At 62.2% G+C, this 22588-nt stretch overlaps 1 protein-coding gene and 1 long non-coding RNA gene across 3 annotated transcripts; one reads left to right on the top strand and one right to left on the bottom strand.

The window, feature by feature from the left end:
* Nucleotides 1-531: 531 nt before the first annotated feature.
* On the bottom strand, nt 532-1314 carry LOC138846411 (uncharacterized). Its single transcript, XR_011383884.1, has 2 exons — nt 783-1314; nt 532-687 (listed from the first exon to the last, which is right to left on the bottom strand). It is a non-coding gene; the product is annotated as an uncharacterized lncRNA (long non-coding RNA).
* An 8347-nt stretch (nt 1315-9661) lies between these two features.
* LOC127482604 (leukocyte-associated immunoglobulin-like receptor 2) lies at nt 9662-12960 on the top strand. 2 transcript variants are annotated; one of them, XM_070063319.1, is made up of 4 exons: nt 9663-9942; nt 10103-10138; nt 11029-11364; nt 12271-12960. In XM_070063319.1, exons 1-4 carry the CDS (start codon nt 9894-9896, stop codon nt 12435-12437), a joined length of 588 nt encoding a protein of 195 aa, XP_069919420.1. In that variant the 5' UTR covers nt 9663-9893; the 3' UTR covers nt 12438-12960. The 2 variants fall into 2 exon arrangements, with proteins under 2 accessions (XP_069919421.1, XP_069919420.1); XM_070063320.1 differs by lacking the exon at nt 10103-10138 and having other exon boundaries at nt 9662-9942.
* The last annotated feature ends 9628 nt before the right edge of the window (nt 12961-22588 follow it).

The following is a 22588-nucleotide window of genomic DNA, read 5'->3' as shown; positions in this document are numbered from 1 at the left end:
GTAAACAAATAAGTAAATAGAAAAAAGGGCAGTTTCTGTGATGTTTACAGAAAATATTGTGTCCCATTAACAAACACAACAGCTGCAGTCACTTTTCAGCACTTTCGTCTGTTTACTTGTAGTTCCAGGTAAGAGCGGTACCGGCACCGTGATGCACGGTCAGGCTGTTCCCAAGCTGACTGCATTTCACCTTTGCGGTGCGCTCCATACCTTCTAGTTTTTATATTGCATGTATTCTGTTTTTATGACAAAATATTTATTTATTTCTTTTTATTTGAATTCAGAGTGACAGAGAGAGGGAGAAAGAGACAGAAAGATCTTCCATCTGCTGGTTCACGCCCCAGAGGCTGCAACGGCCGAGCCTGGAGCCCCATGCAAGGGCCCCACGAGGGCACAGGGACCCAGGCACTGGGCCGTCTGCTGCCGCCTTCCCAGGCACATTAGCAGGGAGCTGGGTGGGAAATGGAGCAGCCGGTGTTCCCAAAGGCTTGGTCCCTGTCCGCTGTGCTAAGTCAAAATCATGAGCAAGAGTTGAGGGTAAAGGAAGAAGAGTTTAATCTGTCATCAGATGAGGGCGACGGGAGACTGACGTCTTACTGATGCCTTCCTGCGTGGCTGGGCTGGGGCTGACCACAGGGCCGTCTCAGGCGCCAGCGCAGCTGCCAGGAATCTTGCTTGTGGGCTTGGCTGAGAGCAGAGAGACGCAAAGAACCGAGTGAGGAGATCCCAGGTTCCGGCTGTGGGGACGAAGCCCTCCCAGCCTGGAGCCCTTCCTGGCTCACCCCTTTGCGTTTTGTTCCGACACATTGAGACCGCGGCCTCGCTGACCGGGAGCTACGGCCAGATCCCGCAGCTTCCGCAGCCGGCTCTCTGCAGGCCGGATCCTGGAGTCCCAAGCAGGCCTTCTCTGTTTATACACATCAGCATCAGCGAGGCTCAGGATGCGGCAAGGAAAAGATGGATGTATTCGGTCCCGTTGCACGGACACTCAAACCGGCCCTCTGATGTGGGCCGCCGCCAGTGGAAGTAACGTGGACCCCCGCCCGTGGAAGTGACGTGGACCTCCGCCAGTGGAAGTGACGTGGGCCGCCGCCAGTGGAAGTGACGAGGGCCGCCGCCAGTGGAAGCAGCAGCCTAACCTGCGCACCAGCCCCAGCCAGCGCTCTGGTCCTGCTGCCCCGACTCCCGCTCACTCCCCGCGCAGGCCGGGTCTAGTGTGATGTGCTCCCTCCCTCGCTTTCACCAGGGAAACCTTTATCGCTTGTGTATTCCTGATGGACAACCTTGCTGGGCACAGAATTCTCCTCCCCCCCCCCCTGTTGCTAAGAAGTTTGCTTGCATCTCGCAGGGGCTCCGCTGGGGGAGGGGCCGCCAGTTGCTGCTCTCTGCTTTCGCATCTCCATTTGTCTGTCACTCTGCAGAGTCTGCTTACGGGGACACCCAGCGGAGACCCCGCCTTTCATCTCCTAGTTCCGCTCCTTCGTGGATCCGGACATTCACCTTGCTCTTCAGATTTATCAAGTTTCCGCCATTCTTCTTCTTAAAAGATCTCAATTTCAGGGGCTGGCGCTGTGGCTAGTGGGTAAAGCTGCCGCCCGCAGTGCCGGCATCCTGTGTGGGCTCTGGAGACCCAACTGCTCTACCTCCGATCCAGCTCTCTGCTGTGGCCTGGGAGAGCAGTGGAAGATGGCCAAGTGCTTGGGCCCCTGCACCTGCAGGGGAGACCTGGAGGAAGCTCCTGGCTCCTGGCTCCAGGTCAGCACAGCTCCAGCCATTGAAGCCATGTGGGGAGTGAACCAGCAGATGGAAGACCCCTCTCCCTCTCTCTCTCTCTCTCTCTCTCTCCACCTCTCCTCTCTCTGTGTAGCTCTGACTTTCAAGTAAATAAATAAATCTTAAAAAAAAACAAAGCGCTGGTGACTCGCTGAGCCCCGGGAGCTCTGTGTCCTACAATCACAGCCTCCTTGTGTTGAAGACACCGGGGAGGGCCTGCACCTGTTCAGGCTCGCGGTTGGGAACGTCACCCCCACGGCCGACTGCAAACCTGTGTGTCCCCTCGAACGTTATCACCCAGACCTGGAGAAGGAGCCCAGGGAGCCAGAGCAGAGCCGTGGGCAGGGCAGGAGAGGCACTGAGGGGCAGAAAAGACTGGGAGGTGGCGATGGAGGGAGGAGGAGGAGGCGCTGAGGAGGTCAGAGGGAGGGGGCTGGGAGAAACCAAACCACACGCCACGCCCTCTGAGTCCGTGGCTGTCATAGCAGCACCGCCCAGGGTCCCCTCCTCGGGGGCCCCGTGGACCCCTGCGTGGAGCAAGGCAGGCAGGGGCCCCTCATCACACCTGCTTCACCCGTGAACCCCGCCAGACAGCTCCACCCCAGCGGAGACACCAGTGTCTCTGCCCCTCGTTGCTGGTGATGGAGCCCCCACACGCCTGTCCCCGCCCCCATAGCAAACCCAACCACAGCCACGCCCTGGGCCCACGTGAACACTGGGGGTGCTGGCAGCCCCCTCATGGGCGGCTCCGTGCGGGGGTGGGGCAGAAGGGTCCTCGGACTGGACTCACGGCTGCTTCCTCCCCTGATGCACGGAAGGATGCACGTGGAGGCCTCGAGGGGTGCAGGAACGCAGGGTTCGTGAGTGCACCCCAGGAATCAGGCCAGCTGGAGCGAAAGAGGTGAGTACAGGGGCACAACACACACGCCATAGAGAAAACCCTCCATGGGGGCCTCAGCGATCCAGGTCATCCAGGGCAGGGGAGCACGCAACCTACAGGCCGCAGGAGACCAGGAAGTCCCGTGGTCGGGCCCTGCCACGGCCTCCATGTGGGGTCAAGATTCAAATTCCAGTGAGTCTGCAGCAGGCTGATAATCAGGTAGGGCCCGGAATGATGCTGCCAACATCCAGATGGCCCTTGGGAGAAAAAGCGTCCTCACCCACTCCCATCCCCACGCCCATCCCCCAGCCAGAGGCATAGGGCTCATTCTGGGGTGTGGCTTGATTGAGTATTCAAAGAGGGGTGGAGTTTGGGGCGGGGCTGCAGCACCACCCATTTCCAGGCCCTCTTTGGGAAAAGCCAGAAGTGTCAGGGAGCCCAGGTGCATGATGGGAGTGAGAGGATCCCCCCACACAGGAATTTCGTGGGAGGACCCCATGGTCGTCCCGGGGGTCCCCTCAGGCGGCCCTCCTGGCTGTTTCCAGCTGGCCCAGTTCTGCCTGTGCAACATCGTGGAACTTGTGGTTTCCCCGTAGGAAGGCAGCGCCTGGTGGCTCGGGAGCTGCTTGTGCAGGCCTGGCCCGAGCGGCCAGGCGGCAGGCAGCCTGTGGCTTGGAGCTGGCCAGCAGCGGTTGGGTTGGGGCCCTCGGACCCCAGCTGCTTCCCCCAGCCGCCCACCCTCCTCCCACCATAGCTGACTGTGGCAGCTTCAGCCCCAGGCCGCCCACTGCCCACTGCCTGCTCCTGTCTCAGCGCCCCTGAGAGCCCAGAGATGCCTGCCGGGCGGGGACACTGGGGCTCCGAGCAGCTCATCCCTGGATGCGGCTGGGCTTGTGCGGCCGATCCCCCCCCCAAAAAAGCCCCTCCCCCACACTCACCTGTTCTTGTGGATCCAGGCCCCTCTTTCTCCGACACAGCAACCTACAAAACCGTAGGAGGGTTCTCCACCATCTGAATCTGTTTTGTTAAAGATGTGTTTGGAAGGCAGAGTTAGAGAGAGGCAGAGAGGAATGTCTTCCATCCGCTGGTTCACCCCCTAAATGGCTGCAACGGCCGGAGCTGGGCCGATCCAAAGCCAGGAGCCTGGAGCTGCTTCTGGGGCAGGGCCCAAGCACTGGGGTCACCTTCCACTGCTTCCCTGGCCATGGCAGGGGGCGGGGTCGGAAGAGCAGCTCTGGACCAGGAAGCTGTGCCCATATGGGATGCCAGCGCACTACGCCACAGCGCCAGCCCCCACCACCCGAGTATTTGTCACAGCTCCCTGCAGGAGTCTTGGGCCCGGGAATTCCAGGAAGGATCCTGTCAGTTTCAGCCATGAAATGTCACACCTGGCACATGGCTACACATGGAGGTGCCCTGTGCCCGCTGGGGACGTGGTACCCGGACACGGCAGGAAGGAAGTTGGCCCTTGCGAAACATCTGGCGGGAAATGTGCCTGGGGCTGGGATCCTGCATGCTGTGTGCACAGCAACTGAAGGCGGAGACAAGACCCCCCGGGGCAGGAGTCAGCCCACTAGGAGGGCCACTAGGGAGGCCCCGTGTCCTTGGTGCTGGGTCCTGGTCCTGGGGAGAGGAGGGCAGAGCTGGCTGACAGGGCGGGGGCGGGGCCCCATCCCTGCAGGGAGCCTGTGCCCCCATCCTGGGGACTGAGGGCCTGGCTGGGGTGGGGGCGGTGCCCCTTCCTGTGGGGCTGCGGGTGGAACAGCCCTGCGATGCTGGGAGGACCCGGCCTCCGAGCGTCCACACCTGGTGTGTGTCCGTGCCGCGGGGGCTGTGCCAAGGCCAGCGGAGAGGACGCCATGACCCCGCCCTTGTGGTCCTGCTCTGCAGGGAGGGGGACTGGAAGACGGGGAGGGGAGACCCTGCTCTGGGAGGGACCCCGCCCTGCCCACAGCCAGGCCCTGCTCCCTGGAGACCCCAGGCTCAGGAGCCCCGGGGAGGAGAGGACGGGCACAGGTGCAGGGGCAACCCTCTCACGGGGAGCTCTCCTCCAGGGCTGTGCGGGCCCCAGGACCCGAGTGCAGGCAGGTGAGCGTGCCCCCACTGTGCCGGGTCCCCCCGCCGCCATGGGACAAGGGCCACCCCGGGCAGCTGGGGTGGGGACAGCAGCCCTGTCTGGTGAGGAGGGCGTCTGGGAGGGTCCTGGCCTGCGAGGGGACGTGGTCCTGGGACCCAGCCTCTGGTTTCCTTCCAGGGACCCTCCCCAGACCCAGCCTCCGGGCTGAGCCAGGCTCTGTGATCGCCCTGGGCAGGCCTGGGGCCCTGTGGTGTTGGGGACCCTGGAGGCCCAGGAGTGCCGTCTGTATAGAGAGGGAATCCCAGAGCCCTGGGACAGAGCGATGCCCCTGAAGCCCGGAAACAAGGCCAAGTTCCCCATCCCTCTCATGGCTGAGGTGTACGCGGGGCGCTACCGCTGTGTCTGCCTCAGCGCTGCTGGCTGCTCAGAGCCCAGTGCCGCCCTGGAGCTGGGGTGACAGTGAGGAAGCCACACCTGAGCAGGAGCTGGGTAGGTCACGGGGACGCTGAGAGGAGGGTAGATGGGAATTGGGTGCGGGGCCTGGGCTCCTGGGCCAGACACCCAGAGTGAGGGCGGTGGGACTGCAGGGCAGGAGGGAGAAGGGTGTGGGCGGAGCCAGTGTGCAGCCCCGCCCCTCTTCCCTCCTGACCCAGCAGGCCCTCAGTGGTCCCTGCAAAGGGCCTGACGGGGTCACACAGGGACTCGGGGTCTGCCCAGCACCCTGGCCGGCTGCCCCAGGCCTGGCTCCCACAGGGGCGGGAGTAGATGCAGCACTGGACAGGTCCCGCCCAGGACGGGCCTCACAGCCTGGGGGCTGTGGGCCTCTAGACCAGGACAGAGACTGCTCAGGTCAGTGGGCCCTGGCCGTGGCCCACGGTGGGCCCCGGAACTGCTCCTATAGGGAGAAGCTCGCCAGGCTGTGGGTGCTGCGCGGCCCGGCCCCTGCAGAGCTCCGTTGCGGCCCCGGAGCACAGGGCAGCCCGACAGACCCGGAGGCAGCTCACCCAAGAGCCATGCTGAGCTGCGTCGCAAGACATGGGGGCCGGGAAGCACTGAGTATGGACCAGGCTGGGGTCTCCTTCTCCTCACTATCCCGTCCCTGTTCTCAGGGGGACCGGAGCCCAGCAGCCCTCGCACCCCCAGCCAGGCTGGTGAGTGAGCCCTGGAATCAGGGCTCAGGGCTCAGGCTGCTGCGGGGAGGTGGGGTCCTGGGTGACTGGGTCTGTCCCGGCCTCGGTGACCCCTCCGTGCCCGCCCCCAGCGCTAGTGCCCCAGGACCTCACCCTGGAGAACCTCATCAGCATGGGCGTGGCGAGCTTGGTCCTGCTGGGCCTCGGGCTTCTGCTGGCGGAGGCTTGGTACAGCCAGAGAAGGACCCGGGCTGCAGGCCAGCGATGACCTGGAAGAGGACAGCGCTGGGTCAGAGAGGCTGTGCCCCGGCGGCGGGGGAGGGGTGAGGCCGGGCATGCTCAGTGAGAAGCTGCGGGGAAGTGGGCGGAGCTCACCTGTGGTTGCAGGAATCCTGCTCAGGGGCAGGGACCCGGGTGGGCCACTGGCGGTGCTGCTTCCCCGGGCTCCCACGCGCATTCTGGGAAGGGGTCCCGGCCTCCCGCAGCCCTGCCCACCGCCCTGCAGGCTCCCGTGCGGTTTTGTGCTGTTCCTCTCCAGGGACCGCACACAGCTCAGTGGCTCTGAGTGTCTACAGGAGCGGGGTCGAACGGCCCATCGATAGGGCAATGCCGGGATTCACTCCCCTTGACCTTCAGCAAGTGGGCAGGACGTGGGCGGGACACCTGTCACTCAAGATGGATTCACCATTCCACTCACCAAAAGGAGGCGATGACACGTGGGGTCAGATATGGGAGGTCACAATTAATGGATCTTGGCTGGCTCTGTGGTGTAGTGGGTAAAAGCTGCCACCTGCGGTGCCGGCATCCCCTGTGGGCACCGGTTCGACACTCAGCTGCTCCACTTCTGATCCAGCTCTCTGCTATGGCCTGGGAAAGCAGCAGAAGATGGCCCAAGTCCTTGAGCCCCTGCATCCATGTGGGACACTCAGATGAAACTCGGGGCTCCTGGCTGGGGATCAGCCGAGCTCCGACTGTGAGGGCCCATTGGGACTGAACCAGCAGATGGATACCTCTCTCGCTCCTTCTCTCTGTAACTCTGACTTTCAAATAAATATTTTAAAAAACTTGTGGCTCATCAAACTCTAAGGTAAATCCCAGATGATCGTGGGCCTCCGCCCTCCAAGAGGACCACACAGAAGTGAAAGACTGAAAGTGTGTGCAGGGTTTCTTCCGGCACGGAACATTCAAGGTCACCTGGATTTCTCAGTGCTCGCCTAACGTAAACCCCACAACACGGTTGGCTCTGGCGGACGGCAGCACCCGGTGTTCTGGAAGAGTGCGGATGCCTGCCCGGCTTCCTCTGATGGCTGATTACTCTTCTTGTCTGTGCGGTGCAAGTCTGCGTTTCCCACAGAGTTCAGTGAGGCGGGGTGGAGGGTGCGTCTGGATACTTCTCCCGTGTTTCCAGTTATGGGCTGGGGACTCCACCCCACCACAGCGTAGCTTAGGGAGTAAAGCCAACACCTGCAGTGCCGGCATCACATATGGTATGGCCAAGTTGGAGTCCCGGCTGCTCCACTTCTGATCCAGCTCCCTGCTAATGCGCCTAGGAAAGCAGTAGAAAACGACCCAAGTGCTTGGGTCCCTGCACCCACATGGGAGACCCAGAGGCTCCTGCCTGGCTCCTGGCTTCAGCCTCACCCAGCCATATGGGGAGCGAGCCATTGGATGGGAAACCTCTGCCTCTGATTCTCCTCTCTCTCCATCTCTCCCTCTGAAATAAAGAAATCAGTCTTTAAAAAAATTTTTAAGCACTCCTAGAAGGAGATACCTGGGTAAATATGACCTCAGACTTCATCACAGCGTCTAAGCTGTGATTCCGAAAGTACAAGGAACAAATGGGAAAATGGCCGATTTGATCATCCCCAAAACTTCAGAAGTCTGTGCACCATGGACAGCTATCAAGGGAACAGAAAGACAACGAACACATGGTGTAAAGATCTGGAAGCCACAACAGGAAAAGCAAGGGTGCAACTCAGTGCAAGAGAAGGGAAGTGAAAATAATGCCACAGAGAGGCACCCCCACGCCCACCACACTGGTCACTTCTCGAAGACAAGGAAGGCAGAGTGTGGTCAGGGTGTGGGGAAATCGCAGCCCTGAGACGCGGCTGGAATGTGCAGGGTTCGGCCACTGCGGCAAGAGGCTCATAGTTCCTCAAAGCACCAGACCCAGCCTCGGCACAGCACAGAGCAACCCACTCCCTGCACGGAGTCAGGCGCTCCCGTTGACCCACATGCTGGCAAGGGTCAGGGTCAGGTGCAGCGCTCACCAGTGTGCTGAGTGCAGGCTCTGTGGAGTGTTCTCACTGCTGAGGGCCAGGACGAAGCCCTGACAACCACCCAGGGACTGTGCACACAGGCATCCATCCAAGCACGGCCGGCCAGGGACAGGAGCCGGATGTGCACCGGGGATGCAGGGCTCGGGGTGGTGGGTCCCTGGCTCCATGGGAACTCTGCTGAGCCCCAGGAAGCTGTGAAGTGAGGATGCATGTGGCAGGGGGTGCAGCCACACACAAAGGTCACACATAGCACTGTTCCCAGAAACACCCAGGGCTGGGAGCCCACAGAGCCCTGGGGCTGGCGGGGCTGGTGGGGCTGGCCTCTGCATGGTATGGAGCTTCCTCCTGGGGTGAGGCCGGAGGTGGTCCTAGCATTTCTGGGACTTTACCATGAACCGCACTGAGTGCACGCTTTGCCAGCTCCTGTTTCTGGGAGGGGGACTTCCTCTCTACCTGATGCAGGCTAAGGAAAGGACAGATGCCTGCGGGTGCCTTTGTAACCAGAGGCTGTGGCGAGCCGCCATAGTTCTCTCCTGGGTCCCCACACCAGAGCAGGCAGCTGAGAGCCTGCCCTCTGACCTCCACCCCCAAACATGGCTGAGGATGGGGTCTTCCATTCTGTCTGGGACCCGGGACCACTTCTGATTCACCTCTGGGGACGGCGGGCGCTCCTAGGGACTTCTGAGGAGCGGTGCCTACCAGAACGGTGCTGTCCCCACGTCTGAATCTGGAAGGGACACTGCAGGACCCTGAGACCGGAGTGCTGCAGCCACGGCCACCCAGAGAGGGGAGGTCTCGGGCATCCCCCCACCACAGAGACACTGCGGGATGAAGTCACCTGTTCAGGTCCTTCAGGAAGCATCACCCCCATGTCATCCAGGAGCACGGAGCTCAGGTGCTCAGATCAGGGGAGGAGAGGCCGTGGGGGGCTCAGGAAGCAGGTGCCGGGAATCCCCAGCCCCACGTGAGTGTGTATCTGCACACGGGCCCAGTGCCCTGCTCCCAGTCCCCTCTACCTAATGAGAAACCCGGTACAGTGCAGGCAGCACAGGGTGTGCGGCACTGGACCCCGGCTGGGCTGGTCAGGGCACCACCATATTCTCAGTTCCTAGGGTAGCTCGGGGCCTCTGCCCCCAGACACCCTCCCCTCCTCACAGCTGCTCGCCAGGCCCTGGACCCGCCAGCTCCCAGCAGGACCCCGCCCCAAGGCCGGGTCCTCTTTGTGGGCCCTCCTGCACCTGCCACAGCCACAGCTGGGCTGCAGCTCAGCCACACCTCTGCAGCGTCTGTGCCTTCTTCATCCCCTCCTGTCAGCGCCAGAGGCCTGGAAGATTCCGTCACCCTCCCCACGGGATCCAGCCCTCCCCCTCCCCTCCCCCACCCCATCCCCACAACTGCACTCAGCAGCTCAGGAAGGGGAAGTGCGTGTCTCGCCCACCCGGCCTGTGCAGGGAGAACCAGAACCCTAACCGGGCAGCTCCTAGGCCCCGCCCACGAGGGGTACCCCCTGGTGGGGCTGGAGTGGGCAGGGGGGGCGGAGACCAGGCAGGCACAGCGCAGGGGGCAGCGGTGGCGGAGGCCTGGTCCCATGGTCCCCAAAGCCTTTTCTGTCCTGGGCCCGTCCTCAGGGACAGCGGGGGAGGGGCTGCTCCCTTCCCGTGAGGCCACAGATGAGGAACCCGTGACGTCTCCCCACTCATCTCCAGCCGGGCTCTGGGCCTGTGGCCCTCACAGCTGCTCTGCTCCACGGGACCATGGGCGGCGGGGCCCAGACCCCAGCCCTCACTGCCCTCCTCTGCCTGGGTGAGCCGGGGACACGGGGACAATGGGACCCCTCACAGGTGCGGGAGGGGACAGCGCCCTGCCCCAGCTGGGACCCTAGGACTCAGAGGACCAGGGCGGGCTGGGCATCTCTGAAGGGGTGGGGAGTGGGGAGCAGCTCTCACGGGGACCTCTCTTCCAGGGCTATGCTGGGCACCATGGGTTAAGGCACAGGCGGGTGAGTCCTCCCCTGACCTGGCTCAGCCCCCGGGGCCCAGGCAGCTCAGGGTTAAGGAGCCCAGTGGGGCTGGGCTGATGGTGATGGCTGGGAGGGGCTGGGAGTGGAGCTGGGGAAGGGGGCGGGGGAGGGGCGGCACCCGGGGTCTGCAGCTCTGATTCCCTTCCAGGGACCCTCCCCAAGCCCTCCATCTGGGCTGACCCAGGCTCCCTGGTCGCCGTGGGGAGCCCTGTGACCCTCTGGTGCCAGGGCTCTCTGCAGGCTGAGGTCTATCTTGTGTATAAAGAGGGCAGGCCTCTGGGCGGGGGTCGAGTTGGTTCTGAGCAGAGCCCACCCCCGCTCACACCACACTCATCTCCCGAAGCCTGCAGGATGCCAGCAACTCATTGGCAGGTCCCTCCAAGTCAGATTTCCAAAACTGCCTCTTCTCATGTCCGTCTCTTGCTGGACAGCTCCTTCAGAGTCGGAAGCTCAGGCAGGTGCAGCTGTCACCTGGGGTGCACGACCCCCCTTTCCGCTCCAAAACCCTGTGGCCACCAGCATTGAGGCCACCTTTGAGGCAGAATGGCTGCTGTTGCTCCAGCCATCACCTCTGCTTTCAGGCTGGAAGAGAAGGAAAGGCAGACAGGATAAGAAACAGGCCCTAGGGGCGTAATGCTGCCCTTGAAGCCCCCTTTCTGGGAGTCTCAACAGTAAGGCTCTGTCTCACTGGCACAGACGTGGTCTCACGGCTGCACAGAACCGAGTCCAGGGTTCGTGAGCACGGCACCCCCAGAGGCAGGCTCGGAGCCCTGGGCAGGAATGGGGTGCACTCCTTCCCTTCCGCCCCTCACGAGCGGGACGGGCGGCTTCCTCCAAGGGGCGCTGAGCTCCCATCTGCTCCCTCCTAGAGGCCTGGCCCAGTCCCTCCATCTCCGCTGAGCCAGGCCCCACGGTCCTCCTGGGGCAGCCCGTGACCATCGTGTGTCAGAGCCCTGCTGAGTTTGACACCTTCCGCCTGGAGAAAGAAGGAAGAGGGGTCAAGATTGAGAGGAGGGCGTCGCCTAACCAGAGGGAGGCGCGGTTTCCCCTCCTCGCCACGGACGCAGACACGGCTGGGCGGTACCGCTGTCTCTACTATAAATCAGGCGCCTGGTCTGAGCGCAGTGGAGAACTGGAGCTGGTGGTGATCCCTGAGGACGTCCCCCGGGCCTCCGACCCCGGCCCCGTCTCAGCTGTGCCCTCAGGTCTCTGTCCAGTCCTGGGCCCTGGGCTGTCCTAGCAGCCACCCTCTGTCTGCAGCCTCCCTGCCCCCACCCCCACCCCCACCCCCACCCTGGGGGGGGCCTCAGGCCAGAGCAGGACCTACTGATTCGTGACGGTCTCCACCCCACGGGATCGGCTTCCTGGGCCATCCCTGGGGCTGGGACCCTGCACAGGAGCCGCCCCCCACCGCAGCCCTGGGCTCCATGTTCCCAGGAGACCCCGGATGTCGGGACGGGGGAGAGTCCCCAGGGGAGGGTGAGCAGGGGTCTCACCAGGAGCTGAAGCTGACAGCTGAAATTGGGGGAGGGGCAAGGAGATGGAGGAGGTACAGAAGTGCACCAGCAGGGCAGGGGCGCCCCCGCCCCGCACCCCGGAGCCAGGCCCGCGGGCTCCGAGCCATGAGGGGCCCTGGCCAAGCCTGGCCTCCTCGCTGAGGGGAGCAGGGACTCTGCCTCCCGCGGAGGGGGTGGGCGCCACCCAGCCGTGAACTCTGTCCTTTTGTCCCCCAGCCCCGCTTTACTCCTGAAGAATCTGAGATCCAAGAGGGGGTGAACCACTCTGGCTCCGAGCTGTGGGCCTGGGGCTGGGAACCCAGGGATCTCTGGGTGCTGGGGTGGGGTGCGGAGAGAGCCAGGCCATGCTGGGCCACGTGCTCCCGATGAAGACCCAGCCTTGGGAGCCGTTGTCAGCCCCTCACCCGCCCGACTCCCAGGGGTCTCCCTCCCCAGGAGCGGGCCCCCGACTGGTGAGCCACCTGGGGACCCTGTCCAGGGGATGTGCCCCGGGGGGCAGTCTAGTCAAGAAGGCAGGGGCCAGCTCCTATTCCAGGAGTCCTGGGAGCGGCCGGATGCCGCCCACTGGTCAGTAACACCCCCCTTTTGTTCCAGCCCCCACTTCCCAGGAGTACCCGGTGTTGAACGGCGTCCGCCTGGGCCTGGCCGGGCTGGTCTTGCTGATCCTGGCGGCAATCCTGGCAGAAGCTTGGCACAGCTTGCGCAGGGCCCGGCAGGGGTGTCTGGGATGGACACAGCAGGGCGCCCTCCAAGGAGTTTAGCCCCCAGGGCTCCAGGAAGGACAGCCAAGGGCTCTGGGCCAGGGGCCAGGGACAGGGTGCCCCAGGTGCACCTGCCAAGTCCAGACGGAGAGCAGCAGCGACGCCTCCCAGCCTCTCCTGAGCGAGCGTGTGCCTCGGCATCGCCACAGCCCCTTGCCCACTCCTTCCTGGGTCTCACCTCCTCCCCGCCCCATGGGGGACACCCTCTGCCCCGCCCAGGTCATTGCCTGGGTCCTCACGCCTGTCTCTGTGGCATCAGCACGTGGGGCGTCCCTGTCCCAGCTGTGCAGGCGATGCCCGCGCTGGAATCTCGCCCGTCTCTCGCTCCTCCTGGCACTGGACATTTGCAGCTGCTGGGAATGGGGGCCTTGTGACTCAGAGCCCTGAGTGACACCTGTCGGAGCGGCCCCAGAGTGCAGCTCTCTGTCATCAAGCGATGGCTTTTCTGTTCTCTGATACAAGTATAGCCTTCCTCGCTCTCTTTGGTTTCCGTTTGCATGAAATAAAATGTTCACCCACTCACTTTGAGCCTAAGTGTGTTCCTGAAGGTAAACTGAGTCTCTTGTAGACGGCCTAGCGGTGTCTTCTTGTCTGAACCCAGTCAGCTGTTCTGTGTGTCTTTTGATGGAGAGTTTAATCCGTTTGTATTTACCATAACTATTAGTTTTCATGGTACCTTTGTTCCATGTTGCCTCTCTTGCTGCCTTATTGTGATTTGGTGATTTTTTTTGTAACAGTTCAGTTTTGATTTCTTTCTTTTTGTCTTTTGTGTATTTAGTGCAAGGCGGTGTGTGTGTGTGGTTATGGTGAGGCTTCCATGAAACATCTCATAAATGTAAGTACATTTCCACCACGTGAACTCTACACCTCAGCTTCCCCTCCTTCCACATCTTATGCTACTGCTGTCACAACTTGAATGTTTAATGTATTGTGTTGGGGTCAGCGCTGTGGCTCAGCAGGTAAAGCCGCTGCCTGCAGCACCGACATCCCATGTGGGTGCCGGTTTGAGTCTCGGCTGCTCCACTTCCCATCCAGCTCTCTGCTATGGCCTGGGAAAGCAGTGGAAGATGGCCCAAGTGCTTGGGACCCTGCACCCACGTGGGAGACCTGGAGGAAGCTTCTGGCTCCTGGCTTCAGATTGGTGCGACTCCAGCTGTTGCGGCCAACTGGGGAGTGAACCATCAGACAGAAGACCTCTCTCTCTCTCTCTCTCTCTCTCTCTCTTCCTGCCTCTCTTTCTCTCTGTGTGTATCTCTTTCAAGTAAATAAATAAGTAAATAGAAAAAAGGGCAGTTTCTGTGATGTTTACAGAAAATATTGTGTCCCATTAACAAACACAACAGCTGCAGTCACTTTTCAGCACTTTCGTCTGTTTACTTGTAGTTCCAGGTAAGAGCGGTACCGGCACCGTGATGCACGGTCAGGCTGTTCCCAAGCTGACTGCATTTCACCTTTGCGGTGCGCTCCATACCTTCTAGTTTTCATATTGCATCGATTCTGTTTTTATGACAAAATATTTACTTATTTCTTTCTTTTTATTTGAATTCAGAGTGACAGAGAGAGGGAGAAAGAGACAGAAAGATCTTCCATCTGCTGGTTCACGCCCCAGAGGCTGCAACGGCCGAGCCTGGAGCCCCATGCAAGGGCCCCACGAGGGTACAGGGACCCAGGCACTGGGCCGTCTGCTGCCGCCTTCCCAGGCACATTAGCAGGGAGCTGGGTGGGAAATGGAGCAGCCGGTGTTCCCAAAGGCTTGGTCCCTGTCCGCTGTGCTAAGTCAAAATCATGAGCAAGAGTTGAGGGTAAAGGAAGAAGAGTTTAATCTGTCATCAGATGAGGGCGACGGGAGACTGACGTCTTACTGATGCCTTCCTGCGTGGCTGGGCTGGGGCTGACCACAGGGCCGTCTCAGGCGCCAGCACAGCTGCCAGGAATCTTGCTTGTGGGCTTGGCTGAGAGCAGAGAGACGCAAAGAACCGAGTGAGGAGATCCCAGGTTCCGGCTGTGGGGACGAAGCCCTCCCAGCCTGGAGCCCTTCCTGGCTCACCCCTTTGCGTTTTGTTCCGACACGTTGGGACCGCGGCCTCGCTGACCGGGAGCTACGGCCAGATCCCGCAGCGTCCGCAGCCGGCTCTCTGCAGGCCGGGTCCTGGAGTCCCAAGCAGGCCTTCTCTGTTTATACACATCAGCATCAGCGAGGCTCAGGATGCGGCAAGGAAAAGATGGATGTATTCGGTCCCGTTGCACGAGACTCAAACCGGCCCTCTGACGTGGGCTGCCGCCAGTGGAAGTGACGTGGGCCGCCGCCAGTGGAAGTGACGTGGGCCGCCGCCAGTGGAAGTGACGAGGGCCGCCGCCAGTGGAAGTGACGAGGGCCGCCGCCAGTGGAAGCGGCAGCCTAACCTGGGCACCAGCCCCAGCCAGCGCTCTCGTCCTGCTGCACCGACTCCCGCTCACTCCCCGCGCAGGCTGGTTGTAGTGTGATGTGCTCGCTCCCTTGCTTTCACCCAGGAAACCTTTATCGCTTGTGTATTCCTGATGGACAACCTTGCTGGGCACAGAATTCCCCCCCCCCCCCGTTGCTAAGAAGTTTGTTTGCATCTCGCAGGGGCTCCGCGGGGGGAGGGGCCGCCAGTTGCTGCTCTCTGCTTTCCCATCTCCATTTGGCTGTCACTCTGCAGAGTCTGCTTAGGGGGACACCCAGCGGAGACCCCGCCTTTCATCTCCTAGTTCCGCTCCTTCGTGGATCCGACATTCACCTTGCTCTTCAGATTTATCAAGTTTCTGCCATTCTTCTTCTTAAAAGATCTCAAATTCAGGGGCTGGCGCTGTGGCTAGTGGGTAAAGCTGCCGCCCGCAGTGCCGGCATCCCGTGTGGGCTCTGGAGACCCAGCTGCTCTACTTCCGATCCAGCTCTCTGCTGTGGCCTGGGAGAGCAGTGGAAGATGGCCCAAGTGCTTGGGCCCCTGCACCTGCAGGGGAGACCTGGAGGAAGCTCCTGGCTCCTGGCTTCAGGTCAGCACAGCTCCAGCCATTGCAGCCATGTGGGGAGTGAACCAGCAGATGGAAGACCTCTCTCTCTCTCTCTTTTTCTCTCTCTCCCTCTCCTCTGTGTAGCTCTGACTTTCAAGTAAATAAATAAATCTTAAAAAAACCAAAGTGCTGGTGACTCAGCCCCGGGAGCTCTGTGTCCTACAATCACAGCCTCCTTGTGTTGAAGACACCGGGGAGGGCCTGCACATGTTCAGGCTCGCGGTTGGGAACGTCACCCCCACGGCCGACTGCAAACCTGTGTCCCTCTCGAACGTTATCACCCAGACCTGGAGAAGGAGCCCAGGGAGCCAGAGCAGAGCCGTGGGCAGGGCAGGAGAGGCACTGAGGGGCAGAAAAGACTGGGAGGTGGCGATGGAGGGAGGAGGAGGAGGTGCTGAGGAGGTCAGAGGGAGGGGGCTGGGAGAAACCAAACCACACGCCACGCCCTCTGGGTCCGTGGCTGTCATAGCAGCACCGCCCAGGGTCCCCTCCTCGGGGGCCCCGTGGACCCCTGCGTGGAGCAAGGCAGGCAGGGGCCCCTCACTCACACCTGCTTCACCCGTGAACCCCGCCAGACAGCTCCACCCCAGCGGAGACACCAGTGTCTCTGCCCCTCGTTGCTGGTGATGCAGCCCCCACACGCGTGTCCCCGCCCCCATAGCAAACCCAACCACAGCCACGCCCAGGGCCCACGTGAACAGTGGGGGTGCTGGCAGCCCCCTCACGGGCGGCTCCGTGCGGGGCAGGCAGCAGGGTCCCCGGACTGGGCTCGGGCTGCTTCCTCCCCTGATGCACGGAAGGATGCACGTGGAGGCCTCGAGGGGTGCAGGAACGCAGGGTTCGTGAGTGCACCCCAGGATCAGGCCAGCTGGAGTGAGAGAAAGAGGTGAGTACAGGGGCACAACACACACGCCATAGAGAAAACCCTCCATGGGGGCCTCAGCCATCCAGGTCATCCAGGGGAGGGGAGCACGCAACCTACAGGCCGCGGGAGACCAGGAATTCCGTGGTCAGGCCCTGCCACAGCCTCCACGTGGGGTCAATATTCAAATTCCAGTGAGTCTGCAGCAGGCTGATAATCAGGTAGGGCCCGGAATGATGCTGCCAAAATCCAGATGGCCCTTGGGAGAAGAAGCGTCCTCACCCACTCCCATCCCCACGCCCATCCCCCAGCCAGAGGCATAGGGCTCATTCTGGGGTGTGGCTTGATTGAATATTCAAAGAGGGGTGGAATTTGGGGCGGGGCTGCAGCACCACCCATTTCCAGGCCCTCTTTTGGAAAAGCCAGAAGTGTCAGGGAGTCCAGGTGCATGATGGGAGTGAGAGGATCCCCACACACAGGAATTTCGTGGGAGGACCCCATGGCCGTCCCGGGGGTCCCCTCAGGCGGCCCTCCTGGCTGTTTCCAGCTGGCCCAGTTCTGCCTGTGCATCATCGTGGAACTTGTGGTTTCCCCGTAGGAAGGCAGCGCCTGGTGGCTCGGGAGCTGCTTGTGCAGGCCTGGCCCGAGCGGCCAGGCGGCAGGCAGCCTGTGGCTTGGAGCTGGCCAGCAGCGGTTGGGTTGGGGCCCTCGGACCCCAGCTGCTTCCCCCAGCCGCCCACCCACCTCCCACCATAGCTGACTGTGGCAGCTTCAGCCCCAGGCCGCCCACTGCCCACTGCCCACTGCCTACTCCTGTCTCAGCACCCCTGAGAGCCCAGAGATGCCTGCCGGGCGGGGACACTGGGGCTCTGAGCAGCTCATCCCTGGATGCTGCTGGGCTTCTGCAGCCGCTCCCCCCCACCCAGAGAGCCCCTCCCCCACACTCACCTGTTCTTGTGGATCCAGGCCCCTCTTTCTCCGACACAGCAACCTACAAAACCGTAGGAGGGTTCTCCACCATCTGAATCTGTTTTGTTAAAGATGTGTTTGGAAGGCAGAGTTAGAGAGAGGCAGAGAGGAAGGTCTTCCATCTGCTGGTTCACCCCCTAAATGGCTGCAACGGCCGGAGCTGGGCTGATCCAAAGCCAGGAGCCTGGAGCTGCTTCTGGGGCAGGGCCCAAGCACTGGGGTCACCTTCCACTGCTTCCCCGGCCATGGCAGGGGGCGGGGTCGGAAGAGCAGCTCTGGACCAGGAAGCTGTGCCCATATGGGATGCCAGCGCACTACGCCACAGCGCCAGCCCCCACCACCCGAGTATATGTCACAGCTCCCTGCAGGAGTCTTGGGCCCGGGAATTCCAGGAAGGATCCTGTCAGTTTCAGCCATGAAATGTCACGCCTGACACACGGCTACACGTGCAGGCGCCCTGTGCCCGCTGGGGACGTGGTGCCCGGACACGGCAGGAAGGTAGTTGGCCCTTGCGAAACATCTGGCGGGAAATGTGCCTGGGGCTGGGATCCTGCATGCTGTGTGCACAGCAACTGAAGGCGGAGACAAGACACCCAGGGGCAGGAGTCAGCCCACTAGGAGGGCCACTAGGGAGGCCCGTGTCCTTGGTGCTGGGTCCTGGCCCTGGGAGAGGAGGGCGGAGCCGGCTGACAGGGCGGGGCGGGGCCCCATCCCTGCAGGGCGCCTGTGCCCCCATCCTGGGGACTGAGGGCCTGGCTGGGGTGGGGGCGGTGCCCCTTCCTGTGGGGCTGCGGGCGGAACAGCCCTGCGATGCTGGGAGGACCCGGCCTCCGAGCTTCCACACCCGGTGTGTGTCCGTGCCGCGGGCGCTGTGCCGGGGCCAGCGGAGAGGACGCAATGACACCCGCCCTCGTGGTCCTGCTCTGCCGGGGGAGACTGGAAGATGGGGAGGGGAGACCCTGCTCTTGGAGGGACCCCGCCCCCACCAACAGCCAGGCCCTGCTCCCTGGAGACCCCAGGCTCAGGAGCCCCGGGGAGGAGTGGACCTGCGCAGGGGCAGGGGCAACCCTCTCACGGGGAGCTCTCCTCCAGGGCTATGCGGGCCCCAGGACCCGAGTGCAGGCAGGTGAGTGTGCCCCCCACTGTGCTGGGTCCCCCACCCCGCCGCCATGGGACAAGGGCCACCCCGGGCAGCTGGGGTGGGGACAGCAGCCCTGTCTGGTGAGGAGGGCGTCTGGGAGGGTCCTGGCCTGCGAGGGGACGTGGTCCTGGGACCCAGCCTCTGGTTTCCTTCCAGGGACCCTCCCCAGACCCAGCGTCCGGGCTGAGCCAGGCTCTGTGATCGCCCTGGGCAGGCCTGGGGCCCTGTGGTGTTGGGGACCCTGGAGGCCCAGGAGTGCCGTGTGTGTAGAGAGGGAATCCCAGAGCCCTTGGACAGAGCGATGCCCCTGGAGCCCGGAAACAAGGCCAAGTTCCCCACCCTCTCATGGCTGAAGTGTACGCGGGGTGCTACCGCTGTGTCTGCCTCAGCGCTGCTGGCTGCTCAGAGCCCAGTGCCGCCCTGGAGCTGGGGTGACAGTGAGGAAGCCACACCTGAGCAGGAGCTGGGTAGGTCACGGGGACGCTGAGAGGAGGCATAGATGGGAATTGGGTGCGGGGCCTGGGCTCCTGGGCCAGACACCCAGAGTGAGGGCGGTGGGACTGCAGGGCAGGAAGGAGAAGGGTGTGGGCGGAGCCAGGGTGCAGCCCCGCCCCTCTTCCCTCCTGACCCAGCAGTGCCCTCGGTGGTCCCTGCAGAGGGCCTGACGGGGTCACACAGGGACTCGGGGTCGGCCCAGCCTGCAGCCCATGCCAGGCTCCCACAGGGGCTGGAGTAGATGCAGCACTGGACAGGACCCGCCCAGGACGGGCCTCACACCCTGGGGAATGTGGGCCTCTAGACCAGGACAGAGACTGCTCAGGGCAGTGTGCCCTCGCCGTGGCCCAGGGTGGTCCTTGGACCTGCTCCTGTAGGGAGAAGCTCGCCAGGCTGTGGGTGCTGCGCGGCCCGGCCCCTGCAGAGCTCCGTTGCGGCCCTGGAGCACAGGGCAGCCCGACAGAGACCCGGAGGCAGCTCACCCAAGAGCCATGCTGAGCTGCGTCGCGAGACATGGGGGCCGGGAAGCACTGAGTATGGACCAGGCGGGGGTCTCCTCCTCACTATCCCGTCCCTGTTCTCAGGGGGACCGGAGCCCAGCAGCCCTCGCACCCCCAGCCAGGCTCCCCCGCTGGTGAGTGAGCTACAGGCTGGACTCAGGGCTCAGGCAGCTGCAGGGAGGTAGGACTCAGGTGACTGGGGCTGTCCCGGCCTCGGTGACCCCTCCGTGCACAGCCCCAGCCCCAGCACCCAGGACCTCACCCTGGAGAACCTCATCAGCAGGGGCGTGGCGGGCTTGGTCCTGCTGGGCCTCGGGCTTCTGCTGGCGGAGGCTTGGTACAGCCAGAGAAGGACCCGGGCTGCAGGCCAGCGATGACCTGGAGAGAGGAGAGTGCTGGGTCAGAGAGGCTCTGCCCCGGGGGCAGGGGAGGCGGGAGGCCAGACATGAGTGCTGAGAAGCTGTGGGGGAAGTGGGCGGAGCTCACCTGTGGTTGCAGGAATCCTGCTCAGGGGCAGGGGCCCGGGTGGGCTGCTGGCGGTGCTGCTTCCCCGGGCTCCCACGCGCATTCTGGGAAGGGGCTCCGGCCTCCCGCAGCCCTGCCCACCGCCCTGCAGGCTCCCGTGCGGTTCTGTGCTGTTCCTCTCCAGGGACCTCACACAGCTCAGTGGCCCTGAGTGTCTACAGGAGCGGGGTCAAACGGCCCAACGATAGGGCGACACCGGGATTCGCTCCCCTTGACCTTCAACAAGTGGGCAGGACGAGGGCGGGATACCTGTCACTCAAGATGGATTTACCATTCCACTCACCAAAAGGAGGCAATGACACGTGGGGTCAGATATGAGAGGTCTCAATTAATGGATCTGGGCTGGCTCTGTAGTGTAGTGGGTAAAAGCTGCCACCTGCGGTGCCGGCATCCCCTGTGGGCACCGGTTCGACACTCAGCTACTCCACTTCTGATCCAGCTCTCTGCTATGGCCTGGGAAAGCAGCAGAAGATGGCCCAAGTCCTTGAGCCCCTGCATCCATGTGGGACACTCAGATGAAACTCGGGGCTCCTGGCTGGGGATCAGCCGAGCTCCGGCTGTGAGGGCCCATTGGGACTGAACCAGCAGATGGATACCTCTCTCGCTCCTTCTCTCTGTAACTCTGACTTTCAAATAAATATTTTAAAAAACTTGTGGCTCATCAAACTCTAAGGTAAAATCCCAGATGACCATGGGCCTCCGCCCTCTGAGAGGACCACACAGAAGTGAAAGACTGAAAGTGTGTGCAGGGTTTCTTCCGGCACGGAACGTTCAAGGTCATGTGGATTTCTCAATGCTCACCTAACATAAACCCCACAACACGGTTGGCTCTGGCGGACGGCAGCACCCGGTGTTCTGGAAGAGTGTGGATGCCTGCCCGGCTTCCTCTGATGGCTGATTACTCTGCTTGTCTGTGCGGTGCAAGTCTGCATTTCCCACAGAGTTCAGTGAGGCGGGTGGAGGGTGCGCCTGGATACTTCTCCCGTGTTTCCAGTTATGGGCTGGGGACTCCACCCCACCACAGCGTAGCTTAGGGGGTAAAGCCAACACCAGCAGTGCCGGCATCACATATGGTATGGCCAAGTTGGAGTCCCAGCTGCTCCACTTCTGATCCAGCTCCCTGCTAATGCGCCTGGGAAAGCAGTAGAGAACGACCCAAGTGCTTGGGTCCCTGCACCCACGTGGGAGACCCAGAAGCTCCTGCCTGGCTCCTGGCTTCAGCCTCGCCCAGCCATATGGGGAGCGAGCCATTGGATGGGAAACAACCTCTGCCTCTGATTCTCCTCTCTCTCCATCTCTCCCTCTGAAATAAAGAAATCAGTCTTTAAAAAAAAATTTTAAGCACTCCTAGAAGGAAATACCTGGGTAAATATGACCTCAGACTTCATCACAGCATCTTAGCTGTGATTCCGAAGTACAAGGAACAAATGGGAAAATGGCTGATTTGATCATCCCCAAAACTTCAGAAGTCTGTGCACCATGGACAGCTATCAAGGGAACAGAAAGACAACTAACACATTGTGTAAAGATCTGGAAGCCACAACAGGAAAAGCAAGGCTGCAGCTCACAAGAGAAGGCAAGTGAAAATAATGCCACAGAGAGGCACCCCCACGCCCACCACACTGGTCACTTCTGGAAGACAAAGCAGGCAGAGTGTGGTCAGGGTGTGGGGAAATCGCAGCCCTGAGACGCGGCTGGAATGTGCAGGGTTCGGCCACTGCGGCAAGAAGCTCCTAGTTCCTCAAAGCACCTGACCCAGCCTCAGACCATCACAGAGCAACCCACCCCCTGCATGGAGGCAGGCGCACATCCTGGCAAGGGTCAGGGTCAGGCGCAGTGCTCACCAGTGTGCTGAGTGCAGGCTCTGTGGAGTGTTCTCACCACCGAGGGCCAGGGGGAGGCTCTGACAACCATCCAGGGACTGTGCACACAGGCATCCATCCAAGCACGGCCAGCCAGGGACAGGAACCAGATGTGCACCGGGAATGCGGGGCTCGGGGTGGTGGGTCCCTGGCTCTGTGGGAACTCTGCTGAGCCCCAGGAAGCCATAGAATGAGGATGTGTGCGGCAGGAGGTGCAGCCACACACACAGGGCCCCACATAGCACTGTTCCCAGAAACACCCAGGGCTAGGAGCCCACAGAGCCCTGGGGCTGGGCGGGGCTGGTGGGGCTGATGGCTGCATGGTGTGGGGCTTCCTCCTGGGGTGAGGCCAGAGCAGGTCATTGAATGTCTGGGGCTTTACCGTGAACGCCACTGAGTGCACGCTTTGCCAGCTCCTGTTTCTGGGAGGGGGACTTCCTCTCAACCTGATGCAGGCTAAGGAAAGGACAGATGCCTGTGTGTGCCTTGTAACCCGAGGCTGTGACGAGCCGCCATAGTTCTCTCCTGGGTCCCCACCCCAGAGCAGGCAGCTGAGAGCCTGCCCTCTGACCTCCACCCCAAACACGGCTGAGGATGGGGTCTTCCATTCTGTCTGGGACCCGGGACCACTTCTGATTCACCTCTGGGGACGGCGGGCGCTCCTAGGGACTTCTGAGGAGGGGTGCCTACCAGAACGGTGCTGTCCCCACGTCTGAATCTGGAAGGGACACTGCAGGACCCTGAGACCGGAGTGCTGCAGCCAC

Source organism: Oryctolagus cuniculus, chromosome 18 (genome assembly GCF_964237555.1).
Source record: "Oryctolagus cuniculus chromosome 18, mOryCun1.1, whole genome shotgun sequence".
NCBI lineage: Eukaryota > Metazoa > Chordata > Mammalia > Lagomorpha > Leporidae > Oryctolagus > Oryctolagus cuniculus.
The sequence above is the reverse complement of the archived record's forward strand: the minus strand, read 5'-3'. Positions and strand labels throughout refer to the sequence as shown.